Here is a 15254-nt window from a genome sequence, read left to right as displayed (position 1 = left end):
TTCAAATTACCTCAAAACACAAATTCAAACGTACCATCTATTTTCAACACACACTTATTTATCTCTATTTTTCTCTCTCTATCTCCAAAATACAAAATAAAACACTCAAAACACAAATCCAAACATAAAGTTTGGATCCCTGTCTTTTTTGGGTATTTTGACGTGCTACCGCAGGCAGTTTGACCTAAAATAAATATTAATAGTCTAAATATAATTTTTTAAATCACTGAAAATCTATATATGATTATATTAAATTTTAAAAAAAGTACAGTGTAATTATCCCTTCAATCACTAGAGTATTGAGGTTGAGGAAACTGAAATAACTACCAAGATTGTAAGAGTTTGGACCACATAATTGAAAAGTTAGGCATATCTAATGTGGACTATTTGCACATTTTTTGTTCTAAACAAAAAACTGTCCTTTCCTACACCTAATTTTCTCATGTTTATTACTTAGTTGTTAATTTCAATTGTTTATTCATTGGAAATTATATTGAGAGTTTGGCAGCAAAAAGAATTATAATTTTTATTTTCTCATGTAGCTAACTTTTTTAATGTAGTTAACTTTTGACACTGAGTATCAATTACTATGGAATTAAATATTAAATAATTATTCTTCCGAATAATTTAAAATTTTAAATATGATGATAATTTAATAGTATATAAAGAGATACGCAGATAAAAAGTCTTGAAGTCTTAATTTTTTTTATGTTACGTTAACTTATTTTACTTTAACTGACAGTATTGTTTGTTAAGATTTTTGGATTGTGCGTACTGATTATAATACTAACGCTTGAAATATATTTGATGTGTATGCATAATTAGAGGTCTCGAGGGTATGGGGGCGGGGCAGTTGAGATTTGTGGGTCTTTGCTCAGGGGAAAAATGGGCGGAGCGGGGAAGATGTGGTGGGGTTTAGACGGTTAATTTGTTGGCCAAGGGGGTCTTTTGTTGAAAGGGGAGGACCGATCGGAGGTTGGTGGTGTTCTGGGGCAAATTAACCGTTTATTGAAAAAAATAACAAATTTACCTGCACGTCTAAAAAGATAAATTACTTCATTTTTTTTTAAAAAAAAGAAAGGTAAATGCTATTTTTTTGTCGTAGGGGAGTAATTTGCTTATTTGCAATATTATAGGGAGGTAAATTGCATTAAAATCTAATTTTTTATCATTAAATTGCAAAAGGATGTAAAGTTTATGTGATTTAAGATTTTTAATGATTTTTGTTTTGAAGTAAGAGCGTGATTTATTATTAATTGAAATAAATCGACTGCAATCATTCATGTCGAATATCAATATCTAATAAAGACTAAACTAAATTTAACCAACACTTACTATTATAGTAAACAATACCTACTATGCAGAAGAAACAACATCTCATGCATATAATGGGGTTCGAATCCAAGACTTCAAAATCTCTACACTATGTTTGTTTTCATTTTCAACTTATTTTCGAGATAAGTCAAAACATACCCAATGTTTGCCATCATTCAAAAACACATTATTTAGATGTTTTTAACTGTTTTAGCATAAAAATATACATATATATATATACACACATATATACATAAATATATATAAAAAAAGCATGATTTGACAATGAATAGTAATTTTTGTCTCCCAAAATACAACATTAAACATATAATACTTATTTTAAATTATCTCCAAAGACATGATTTGACAATGAATAGTAATTTTTGTCTCCCAAAACACAACATTAAATATATAATACTTATTTTAAATTATCTCCAAAAACAAATCCAAACATACATACTATCTCTAACACACACTTATTTATCTTTGTTTTTCTCTCTCTATTTCCACAAAACACAACAAAACATTTAAAAAACGAATCCAAACATTATGCTAAGGTTTCAATTTCACATTTATTTCAAAAACTAATTTTTTTGATAGTTTTTATGGAAATCTGCCACGCGTGTAAATCGAAATTTAGACGGTACACTAACCCATGACGACTGACTCCTGATTCAATTGGGTCAACATCAAATTGCGAGCAGTGATTTGAGAAGTAATTCTCTTTGTGCGAGGGTTTGTCGAACGATTTAGCAGCAAAAGGTGTGAGTTTGTATGTGTCAGTGTGGGGGTGTGTGTGTGTATGAAGATACAGATCAGTGTACGTTGTCTCTTACAACATATGCAAACAAATCCCAGAATTGATGTTGGGAAGGCGGGCCATCTCTTGTTTTCAGGTTCACTGCACTCTATCCCTCCCCAACATCTATAGTGCCTCACCATCAGCCCTCGTATCAATATTATACGGAAAAAATGCAAGTAATTTCACGTGATATTGCAGATTATTCCTTATGAAAAAAATATTAGCAATTAATTTTTGACCTGGATTAAACTTGAATATTATATATTGGTAAATTATGCCGAGTTCTTTTGGAATTTAATATAATTATAAATATTTTTTATTATTTGAAAAATTATTCATACTCTCCTAATTTAACGATTGTCTAACAATATATTGCCCTAATTCATTAGTCTCCACCAGATTTTTATTCATTTTTTTTATGATAAACGGATCAAAATGTTCTTGTGGACTATGGATTATAATTTTACTTATTTTTTAAAATTTTATGATATTTTTATGTATTAAGTGGGTAATTTTTTTTTTTTTTGTATAATTTTTCATGCACCTCGTTCAATTTTCTTATAGTTTTTTTTTAAATTTTTTTCGGAAAAAAAAATTACAATGAAAGGAGAAATTGATAATTTCGTATCTTCATCCAAATATTACATAATTTCATCAAACATCAGATAGGGTATTTGTAATTATTCAAAAAAATAAAGAGACAAAAAGAGTAGCTGTAAATTACCCAATTATACAATTATATATACATATATATATATATATATATAAATGCCCGAGTTAGAAATTCAAAAATTATGGTTTCAAATATGATGAATGTGTATATATACTATTTTTAATAGCTTCTTACTTTTTTGTTTCTTTTGAATATTTTTATTGATTTGAAAATATCAATATGTTGAATTAGTTTATAAATTTAAATATATTAAATAACGTAATAAATTAAATTTTATATAAAAAATTATGAATCAGTATGATTGATGTGGAACAAAAAACTGATTTAAGAGGAGGATGTGAATTATTCATATGGAAGCGGTCTGGTCTTAGGATGTCTGTAATTTCGTTCTTCGCCTTTATTTGTCATGCATTCAAAAATTAAATACCAATCAATAGTGTGAGCGACTTATAAATTTTATGACCTTCTTCTTTAAGAGATATCTTCTAAAACCAAAACTATGACACTCATACGAAATTGGAACGAACAATATCATACGCTAACCACATCATTTGACACCGTTTGTGAGAGTATGAGCATATACCCGTCTCAAAATTCTTGTTTGAAGATTGACGACGTAAGCATGCGTATTGATGTTACAAAAAATATAATATTTAACTATGGTTAATTGCTATGGTTAAAAATAAAATAGTCGTAGCAAATAGTATTTGACCACGACCATGCAACGGTTGTTGGCCGTGGTATCTGCGAGGGTGACTAAAATAATTGAGCGATGTCAAATATTTTTACCATGGCTCTTAGCCATGACAAATAGCTTTTTCTTGGTGGAAAAAAATTATATTTTTGCATCGATTTTATTTAACCGTGATCAATAAAAATAATTTATCATGATTTTTAGTCCATAACTATTAAAATTGTAGCCGATATTAATTTTTTTTTTTCTAGTGTGAAATGAGTTATGAACTATTGAATCAGAATTAAATGAAATGATTTACCACCCAAATTACCTTTTTAATTATAAACTATCATATCATTCACTAAATATATATAGCACTATATATAGTTTTTGAATTACACCCTTAGTCCGTAAATAATACCACTTACTTGATTTCAGTCTCTTTACATTTTATTTATTTATTTTTTAAAATGGTCAATAAAAAATCTCAATGTATAATTTTTGCTCATTTGGTTAGGGTAAATTACAAATGGTACTTCTCGTAACTTGAAAAATTATAAATATTTTTTTGAAATTACAAATACCCTAACAAATAATCTCTTGTGATAGCTCGTTATATGGGGTATTTATTAAGATATTAGTAATTTCAGGAGGGTATTTGTAATTTTTCAAACGATAAGGAGGTATTTACAGATATGCAAATCTCAAGGAGTCCCGTGTAATTTACCCTTTTTTCTTCTTTGTGCCTCATTTTTAGTCCCACGTGCTTGGCACGTGATTTTTCAATCAGATTTAATGGTCAATTGACACAAACGACCAAAACAGTAAAAGAAAAGTGCATGTTTACGGACAATATGTGTAAGTGGTGATTATAAATCGAGCCGAACACATGTTCAAGTGTTCATATTATCGAGTTTCAAAAATTGTATTTGAATTTGGTATGATTATTGATCTAATCGAGCTTTAATAAAATCAAACACGAGTCTAGCTCGAGCAGTATAATACTTTTAAGTATATTTTATTGTTTTTGGACAAATATAACAGAACTCGAAAGTTTACCAAAAAAAAATTTATTGTTCAAGTTTGATTATTATTTAATAAGTTTAACATATCGAGTTTAGATAATTGAGTTTTTATAGATCAAATTTTAATCGAACAACGGATAATTTAAATTTAATTTTCAGACCTATTATTTAAAAAATAAAATAGAATAATTGATATAATTTCTTAGAAATCAAAACTGTAATAATCCCAATTCTTGGCCAAAAAAGGAAAGATTTTCCAAAACTGCAGGCCCATGTTATGATGAAGAGAAATCGCATGCAAGCTGTGGACCATAGTCGTCCCTACTCACCGAATAGATTTTAGCATGCCTTTGTCTAATTAAATCTTCACCAAAATGCGACTTTGCTTTGCTTTTGCTTCTATGTTATGAAAGGCACATTGCACATGTATGCTATCATTTGAACCCCAACCACCTCATAATTTAATTACATTAAAAAATGACACTTTGGAAAGTTGGAATTAGATTAGATTAGATTAGGTTGGGACTTATAATAATTAATGCACAGCTCATTACATTATTAAAGTCGCATTCTCTTACTAGCAACATACTTCACATTGTCCGTTCCCTAAGTAAAATATGATGACTTATTACATTAAAGATGAGGAAAAGGTTGTCCTTGTATTTTAATGTGATAGCGCCGAATTGGAAGGAATAATAATAATAATATATATATATATATATAATATATGTATTTTATGACAATCTACGGTGTTAACATGATGATCATGTTCATATTTAAAGGGCTAAAAAAAGGAGAAAATTCTATCAAAGTACCTTTCTTAAGTATAATTTAATATCTGAACAGTTTTAATTGAACGGGTGCAATCGATATTAAAGAATAAAGAGGAACATGTCTCTAATATTTTAGAAGCCCATCAAGTTTGGCCTTGAAAAATACAATAAGATATAGTAAATACTTTGGTAAACTATCATGCTCAAATGATAATTATAAAAAAAAATATGAAAATTAACTAAAATCAGCAGAAAAACATAAAAAAAATCAAAGAAACACATAAATAGTGGCCGAAACGACAGAATATCGCAATGAATGATGGTCTCGGATTGAGTTCTCCTCGACAAGATGATCGAAATGACATGTAACTAAAGCACTATATCTCGAACTCCACCTATTGAAACACTCTCAAAATGTATCCACATCTTGTTCTATATTAAGGCCTTAGAGTCCGTATAAATAATAACCCGGTCAACCCAACCCAAACATGGGTATGTACAGACTCACTTCAATCGTCTGAGCAAGACTGTACCAATGGTTCAAGTGAATTTAACCGTGTCTGTAAATACACGCCTTTCATGCATTAGGTGCAACTTTTGTTGCCTTATTTACTCTCCAGATTGAGACCTTTAAATAGTCTAGAATGACTGCAACCATGGCCTTCCCGGTATTGTTCTTACTGAACTTTGTCTTGCATGACACTTGGGAGGCTTTTGTATGTGATTCTGGATCTGGAAGACCTTGAGAACTTAATCTAGTCCAAGCTCAAGTAATTTTTACTCTGTGAATCAAATAAAAAGTGTAATTTCATGTGAATTTATATATGTGGCTTAGATGAAAGGAAATACGAGAAACATAAAACTATTTTGTAATAAAAATTTCAAACTGGTGTTACCAGTAGAGTTTTTCTATGCGTTAAATACAAGTTACCCCTCTATGTTAATGAAAAAGTGCAAAAAAGCCCCTGTGAAAAAATAAAGTGCAATTTACCCTCCTATGTTAATGAAAAAGTGCAAAACAACCCCTGTGAAAAAATAAAGTGCAATTTATTCCCCTGTGACATTAAAAATGACGCAATTTACTCCCCTTCACTGGGACTTTTTTGTACTTTTTCATTAACAAGTGGGTAAATTGTACTTAACCCATTTTTCTATTGCAAAATAGTTTTATAGTCCATACTAAACTTAATATATACACGTCATGTTGTAAAATATTTATAAATAATATAATGTTTTTTTATATATTAAAAAGGATTACCACATACAACATTGTTCTAACTAGAAAAAAATGGTTTCAAACTGTAGTACTACACATGTGTTTTAGAACATAAATTTGATTAATGAATCTAATGGTCGAGTGAAACATAATTACGTTGATATTTCTCTAATTCCCTTATTAACTAATATTTTTAACAATAATTAAAAGCGTAAATTTTTAAATTTATTATAATTACAAATACCTCCTCATTATTTGAAAAATTACAAGTATCCTTCTGAAATTTAACGTACCTCGATATTGTTAGACCATCGTTAATATCAAGAGATATTTATAATTTTTTAAATAAGACAAATTTTGGAGGACCGGGTTGTAATTTAGAGAAATTAAAAGTAAAATGGTGTTTGGTGGGAGTAGTATTGGAAGAAAGCAATGGATAGAGAGGGAGTGGAGGGGCAAAAGGCAAATGATGGGGAGAGTCATGTGCCCATAATATGGTGATGACAAAAACCAATTAATATACAACATGTTCTCCCCCAACTCTTTCTTTTCCACCCCTCTTGCTATTATCTACTTGTCACAATATTTGACGGTCGAGACCAAAAAAATATTGTTAGGAAATCCCAATTTCATGTGGGGCTTTGATTCTTTGGAGGCCACATATGTTTTTTCTTGTGTCTTTAACCCCTTTGAACTCATTCTTTGCCATATAAAAAGGTATTGGAATAATTAATTTTTAGTATTATTATTATTATTATTGTTTTGGCTTAAAGGAATACTCCATCTCATTATGTTTAGAGGTATCTTTTTATTTAAATAGTTAGATGGATGTTTGGGGCTCTTAAAAATCGATTAATCTAGATAGGGGTCCAAATGATCCAGCTCGAGGATGAAGAATGCTTAGTCTTGCTGCAAGCTCAAGGTTGCTTGACCAGCATGAAGTCCTAACCACGACCAGGCCCATGAACCTTTGGACGTCGCCCTGGTGGTTTCAGTATCAGCCCATGTTAGAAAGATGTCCTATATGGCTGGTGTGGCGTCAACCATCTCAGTAGGAGCGTATATATGGCACCTCCAACTATGCAAACCGAGGACTTTGAGGTTCTGGTTGCGGGAAAACGTCCCCTCGACTACCTCAATAAGGATTCGAGAGTACTCTTATTGACGGAGGATACACTCATTCGCAGAGGACATGCATATTCGTAAGAGCTGGCCTTATCCATAGAAGGCCTCCCTAAAAATAGTGGATTTTGACGGCCAAAGGATAGTTCTTTCCCCCAATCCGTGGAGGTGTGGCCTTATCCCCACAGTTGGGGGAAGCTATCTATGAATATTAAACTCCCTCATCCAAGAGGAGTAATTTTCAAGTACATCGATAAATGTGAAATTCAACACTCTACTATAATTTTACTGTGTTATTACTTTATTATTCTTGACTCCTTTATTCAAGTACTTAAGCGTCAGGATGCTAACGATTTCTTTGCATGTACACGTTTTAGACCTTGCAAACGAAGACCCAAAAATCTCAAATTGAACCATAAAAATAAGTATTTTTTGCTCACATCCATATATTGTAAAAGTTGATTATTCCTTACATTATTAATAATTACGCTTTGAACACCGTGTTATTAATTTCATAGAGGAAGAAAATGGAAAAAGGAAAAAATTAAAAATAAGGATATATATAATTATGACTGGAGGGCAACTAGTCCAGATAACCCTAAAACCAAATTTCTACAGAAAATGAAATGAGATAGATATTACAACATCCAAGATCAAAAAGTCATGTTCAGTATAAGCTAAGACAAGAATTCCATGTCTTAATTCATTATTAATTCATCAAAATCATAAGAAGAATCCCCTCCATCAATAAATTGTCCTAACCTTGGATTGTATAATGATTACTCAGAAATAGAACTTCATCAATTTCAATCTGTGGCTTTTCTTCTAGCTGTGGTGTATATCATCACACCACTACATAGACATGTATGTAATACAAAGAAGGGGAACCATTCGAAGTAATTTCCAGCATAAAGTATCAAATATATCAACATCTATTAGTCCATAACAAACATTCGGTTCCACAACGGAAAAGGGCCTTCGAGATTTGCTTGAATAAGTTGAATTATGTACAAATCAAACAAACTGCAGAAATTCTTGACATCTGAAATTGTTTCCTTTTGGTATTGCGAAATTGAATTTGTGATGTGGTATTTTTAGAGCTGTATGTACCAATAATTTGGCATACAAATTTGAAGAAATTCCAAATAGACGATAGAGATTTTTGAAATATTCGAGAAGTTGTTAGAAACTTGCGAAATGTTCTAGAAGCTTGTAATTTGAAGCATTTGGAACTTTTAAAAAGGTCCTGAAAAAAACATGGAAGACTGAAAATCTTGTAGACGAAGGCTTAAGAGACATAGTAATTGTAAGATCCTACAGGCATATATAGGTGTCTAGCCATTGGATTAAATAAATCTCAACCGTCCATTGAGGAGGTGGAGTAGTATAAATAGGCGTTAGAGCTCGTTTGTTACCACTTCACAAGCTCCCTTGTAAAGCTCTAAAATGTAATATAAGGTTTCTTCAAGTTCTAACTAGTTCCATCTATCTTTGCTTGGCAAGTCAGTGTTTAAACTAGCAAGAAGGAATCAAGATCGATATTGTGAGAAAGTGTTCACGGTATTGGTAGGGAAGTCCAAGCCTGTGACACTAAGCTCGAATAAAAGACTTAAGTATAATTTTGAAGGCACTTGATATTATTCATTCATATCCATTTCAATGCAAATGCAATGGATGTTTCTTGTGGACTAATAGATGTTGATAGGAATATTTGATTCGTTACATTGAAAATATTTGGAATTGTCCATTTGCATTCAGTTTATTATATCTGATTATATTCTTATATATTTTATAAATGTAGGATGTTATCGTCTTATATAGAATCCACAACCACAACAAAAGCATTGATTGAATAACGATGAAATAAGAACTGGACAAAACAGCGGTGGAGCAAGAAGTAAACAAAATCAATCGAACCAATTAGTTCCAACAATAGAAGAAGATCATCCCAGTCCCTTATTCCGTCAACTGCTCCTTATGAGGGTCAAACAATCACTCCAACCATCAATTTCCGACTTCCGTTAGAATGCAGTTGCCTGAATCTAGTGAAGATATATTTCATGAGAGTCATTGCACCAATGATCACTACAATCCATTGCCCCATGAGGCACAAGAGTAGTCTGAACAACTCCATACGGACATTGGAAGGCGACTAGCGGAGACAGGCCCATCAAACACAACGGTGAAGTAGTTGGATATCGGAAGACATTGGTTTACCACAAGCACAAATCTCCTGTCAGTACTGTCAAGAAGACCGATTGGATCATGCATGAGAACAAACTGAAACATCTGCCAAAGTTGGTCGATGCAGCCGAAAACATTAATAGGGTGCGTATTTGTTTGTGTTTTCTTTCGATGTATGATGAGGTTAAAAGTACTTTATTTTTGTAACAATATGATTAATTGTTTAGTGTTTACTTCTTAGTTTCTTTGAATTGTATGAAGATTCAAGCAAATTTTCAAGGGATTTATTTATATCATTGATTCACAATGCAATGGAATAGACTGTTTGTCTATGGACTATTAGATGTTAATACGTATATTCGATTCTTTTTGCTGGAAACTAATTACTTGGATTGTACCTTTTGTTTGTTTCATTATCACTGATCGAAGTCATTGCTATATATTTCTGCAGCTGTCAGATGAGATCGTGCTATGCAGAATCCACAACCACAACAAAAAATATAGACGAAACTGCGATGGAGCAAGATACACACAAAATCAATCTATTCCAACACTAGAAGAAGCATGAGCAACAGATCTTTTCATCAGCTCCTGAAACTAGTCATAGTACCAATCCATTGCCCCAAGATTCTTTGACGGTGTTGACGAACCCTTGATGGACGAAGATTTACAATTCTTGTATGATATCATGATCATGTAATTTTGATCTTAGACTTGTAATATACTTGACTTGAAGCTATCTTGTTTCAATTTCATTTGTTCTCATACTTCTGTTTGTGAACTTATGGTGGGTCTGAAGTCTGAACAAAACAAGTGAAGATCCTGATGTATCATGGTTGTTAATTATGCATGTAGACTTTCATAGATGGTGTCTAAACTAGTTAAGTGACATATTAGCTAGATAGATTATAGCATCAATAAGTAATACATAAGTTCACAACTTGGAATGATAGCATATGGAATTTCACGAGGAGGAATTTCATCAGTACAGCTGCAATGGAACTGAAAATTCAGTAAAGGGCATCATCCGTACATAAAGATCGACAACTCTCATGTTATCAAATCAAAAGATGGAGCTCATAGTGTTGAGTAACATAAACGACACGACTACTGATAATTAATGTGTTTCCAAGAGTTGAGCATTAGAAGCCACCATCCGTCTCCCGGGATTGGTAAAAATCATTTGGCCTGACGATGTTCACCTCTTCGAATTCATTATCATCTGAATGTGATATATAGGAAAGAGTCCATCAGAGCTACCAACAATTTGGGCAAAGATTGTGAAAAATAAACTTTTAACAATGTAAACATATATATTTCACTTCTTTCAGTTCTGGGAAAAGAGAATGTCTATTCTCTCTTTTCGCATGAGATCAGGCATTACTTTAGACAGAAACTGCTCCCTAAATCAATGGAAAGAAATTCCCACCAAGAAAATGGAAAAGAAGGGGGAGAAGTAGCAAGGATATCAGCAAAACACGATAAATTATAGGCAGCTTTCATTTCACTGTCGGCACAGGCTAATGGCACCACACAGTTCTGTAAACTTCTTAAGGAAATGAGAACACAGAATTACGCATAGAAAGCCTCCAAAATCCGTCCAGCTTAGGACAGCAGTGTGCAAACATGAACTGTGACGTCATATTGGTCTAATTAAGATGATTTTGTCATTCTCACTTCCAATGCACATCAAGTTCAATATTAACCACAAGTTCCAAGTAAAGCCAAAGCTCAAAGTATTCTTTTTGACAATACTAGCTCACTGGGAAGCCAGGAAACAGAAAATATCTTCGTGTAATCATTTTAGGCCACCCTAAGGACTTTTCATCCACATAACGAGATGGACAATGTTCGACTTCCATTTTCAATTAAAACACATTCATTTCAATGGTAATCCATTTTCGCAAATGAAAACAATAAAGAATTCCATATAGTCCACTTGAATAGGACTAAATCCAGTTATGATGCTCAAGGAGAAACACAAACTGAAGGCATATATACGATGATAATATAAGAGATTTTGCCAACCAGAGAGATATCAGTTGTATATTTAACTTGGAATGGATGGTTATACAACCTTTTCTCAAGGTCAGCGCAACAACAGCATCATTTTCAACCTGAAAAGTCACAGCATAAATAGTGGATTTAGTTAGATTCATGGCCAATGCACGGAAATGAGTATCATAACATTTACAACATCAGGAGAAAGTCACAAGCCCCTAACTGATTATCTGATCGACAATATAAGAGAACTAACTATCTGAACAGAAGAACGCATGCAGCAATGTCTTTTATTTTGGTTTTACTTATAACCAATAATGAAACAAAACCTTCTGATCCGCCAGTGATTTTGAATCATCTAATACTTCCCGATTTGGCATTAATATCAAACGTTGATCATTGACTGGTTGATCAATGAGTTCTTGCAACTTCTCCTTAATTTGTAGAATTGTCTCACTTGGCACACATTGCAGAAAGTAAGTTGTCTTGTTACGCTTTACACGAATATACATTGCCTGTGTAATAAATTAATCAAAAGACCCGCACAGTTAGCTTGTTTCAGCACTGCAGCAACTGATTAAAACATAAGTTTACATAATAACTTTTTGTAACATCTTCCGTGAATTCACATAACATAATAAAAACATTAGCCTCCCTCATAAATCAAACAACAATGAGGCCAACAATAAAAACTCAAATAGTTTTTGGTAGGAAATCTAAAATATTACGAAAGAAACAGACAAGCAACCTTCAAGCACTTACATCACACATGCAGGAAAAAGAATATCATCATCTTCTCTACATTCACCATCCAACATCTTTATCAAATATATGAAAGCATCACTAAACTATTTTGTACTTGCATGATGCTGTATAACAGAACAATCATGGAGAGACTTCGATTGATGCTTAAAATCTAATAAAGTATTATGTCCTGAAACCAGAAAAAAATATATCTATTACCAGAGACAGACAGTTCAAAAAGTAACTTATGATAAAGTTCAAACGAATGCTCTGAAGCACTGAAACTCCACTCACAGTATGACAAAATAAACACTCTCATTCGATTTCTCTGCCATTCAAACACTTAAGACAGCTATAACTTAAACAGAACAAATTAGCTGCAGCAGGACAAACACGCTACCAAGTAGGAGCAACATAAATGTGGCCCAAACAGTTCGTAATCCTTCCTGAACATAAAGTAGACAATTAGTCACACATTCTACATTCATCCATAGTGTATCTTTACTCCAAAGAGTTAACCATGAACGACATTCTAAAACGACAAACTCATCACTCCATTTACTCCAAAATGTGTAAAATATAATTCTCACAAGAATACCCAAATCTCATGGATTTCAAGTGGGCACATATTCATCACTGCCCTTAGTTCTCCTGGTCTATTAACTCTACTAGATCTTTGAATTTAAGATCGATTAAGATGGAATACACGCAATTGTACAAGCATACAACAACTCTTGCTCATAATTAACAACAGAAACTGCAAACTTGAGGTGAAAAACTCTGATGGGGCCACTCGAATTTCCACACTATATACTGGTTCCAGTGAAAAATCAGTAAACTTCAACAACCCCAAATGAACATAACATCCGGCACAAATTTATCTCCAAATTCAGAATAACAAGAACATAATAAATAAAAAAATTCGAAGTTCCAAGAAAGCATACAGTTTGATCATCGGGGCTCTTGGGACGCGACGGCTGCGACATACTGCCAGAAGATTTGCTAGGGCTGTGGTGGTGAAGAAAGCGAGTGCAAATTGTGATTCTGTGAGTTGAATTGAATCTTGAAAGTCTATTATTATAAAGCCATAAGGAGAGTGATGCAACGGACTCGTAAAGTTTCCATTGGTCAAAATGAAGGCTAAGAAGTGTAGAACTTCCTGATGCAAAAATTTTGTGTAGGTACTCAATTTTCTTTTATCGATTGGCCTCGTTTGCTACATTCGATGCGTGTGTTTGAATTTTTAAAGTTAAACTTTATAATATTAATTATTTATTAAATATATTATATACATATATAATTTAAAAATAAGAGAGGATAATGTATTCATGAAAGAAAGAAAAAAAGTTGTAAAATTAAAAAATGTTAAGATATGATTTTATTTAATCATAAAAATCAGAGAAAAGAAACTGTCGAGCGGGAAGAGGAAAACTTTGCTAGAGAATGTGCAACTACCATAAACGTAAGCAGAGAAAATAGATCGAAAGGACCTAATAATATCATAAACAGTCAACCCAACTAGCTGAAGAGTTCATTCTAGAAATCAAGGACGCACAATCATCTTCGATACAAATAAATCTCCATCCTCGTCTTAAGGCAAGAAGTGTTGCTTCCTATGCGGCAAATGCTTCCACCAGGTCTGGAGGGGCTTGTCGAGGAAGTCTATGAGCAAGCCATGAACAAGTTGTTCTGTTGGAGTTCCTAGCAATCATTCCAATTCCAATAGCTGAACCATGATTCGAGGATGCACCATCAAAATTAATCTTGATAGAGCCAGCGGCAGGACGCAACCATCGAGTTGAGCACCTTGGTGGAGGCGGGCGTTGGGAGCTGTTAATTTGACGTATATAAGCTTCCAAATGACAACGAGCAAAGAGAATAACTTCATGAGTAGCCATATGAGGTTCGTCATCAAGTTTGGAGTTGCGAGACCACCAAATAGCCTAGCAAATGATGAGAAAGAGCTGAAAATCTGGGGTTGACAGTGAGATTGTAACACTGTTCATCTAGGATAGAGTATCAAATTGAACATAAAAAATTACATGCCGAGGAAGATTAGAAGTTCCCCAAACCTGTCGCGAGAAGGGGTAGTTGTTGGAATTAAATGGCCCATGACTGTTCTTTGGTAGGCCCAAAACCCATGGCCCACTTCCTCACTCATCTAGATGGCAACCCAATCCATCAACCCTGTTACCCGACCCACTTTACCCAACCTGCCTTCCTATTTACTTATTGTTGGTAACCCTAACCCTAATCACTTCACCCCCTGATTCCTCATTCTGTTCGGCCGTTGTTTCCCTTCATTTTCTTCATCTCTTCTCTCTCTCTTCCTTGTTTCTCTAAACCACTGATTTCCATGGCCTCGAAATTTCTCCATTCGACTTTAATGTTCGACCACTATAAATCTCCTCCCTTTTTTGGTTTGTCCTAACTTAATAGAACAATACTAGAACCTCAAAATTCCCTCTGTTCTTTGTGAACGACTCTATGATCCTTTTCTGTAAAAATACTTAAGTGGTGTTGGTTGGTTGTGCTTTGGTCCTTGGTTGATCTGGATTACTGTTTATATAAAAACTTGCAACTAGTGAATGAGGTTGCCCGCCTTAGTGGCCGTGGGAGACCTTCGCCGAATTTGGCCTCTGAGCCCAAAATACTTACTGTTGTTGTTCTTATATTTATAGATCTGTACAATTATTTAAAGATCTGTTTATTCTTTATATTGTT

General features: G+C 33.1%; 1 protein-coding gene and 1 long non-coding RNA gene across 2 annotated transcripts; one reads left to right on the top strand and one right to left on the bottom strand.

The window, feature by feature from the left end:
• LOC110011971 lies at positions 9038–10617 on the top strand. Its single transcript, XR_002287058.1, has 3 exons — positions 9038–9214; positions 9403–9929; positions 10237–10617. It is a non-coding gene; the product is annotated as an uncharacterized LOC110011971 (long non-coding RNA).
• On the bottom strand, positions 10727–13706 carry LOC105162899. Its single transcript, XM_011081069.2, has 4 exons — positions 13475–13706; positions 12116–12301; positions 11863–11902; positions 10727–11007 (listed from the first exon to the last, which is right to left on the bottom strand). Exons 1-4 carry the CDS (start codon positions 13514–13516, stop codon positions 10928–10930), a joined length of 348 nt encoding a protein of 115 aa, XP_011079371.1. The 5' UTR covers positions 13517–13706; the 3' UTR covers positions 10727–10927.

This window comes from Sesamum indicum, linkage group LG5 (genome assembly GCF_000512975.1).
Source record: "Sesamum indicum cultivar Zhongzhi No. 13 linkage group LG5, S_indicum_v1.0, whole genome shotgun sequence".
Taxonomy (NCBI): domain Eukaryota; kingdom Viridiplantae; phylum Streptophyta; class Magnoliopsida; order Lamiales; family Pedaliaceae; genus Sesamum; species Sesamum indicum.
Note: the sequence above shows the minus strand (reverse complement) of the source record. Positions and strands in the feature narration are given on the sequence as shown.

Bases quoted from the DNA above. Each gene is read 5' to 3' on its own strand.
- LOC105162899 (XM_011081069.2), bottom strand. From the start codon at position 13,516: ATGTCGCAGCCGTCGCGTCCCAAGAGCCCCGATGATCAAACT. The intron at 12,302-13,474 runs GTATGCTTTCTT...TTTATTACACAG, and splicing joins AGAGCCCCGATGATCAAACT to GCAATGTATATTCGTGTAAA. The intron at 11,008-11,862 runs GTTGTATAACCA...TATCACATTCAG, and splicing joins TGCGCTGACCTTGAGAAAAG to ATGATAATGAATTCGAAGAG.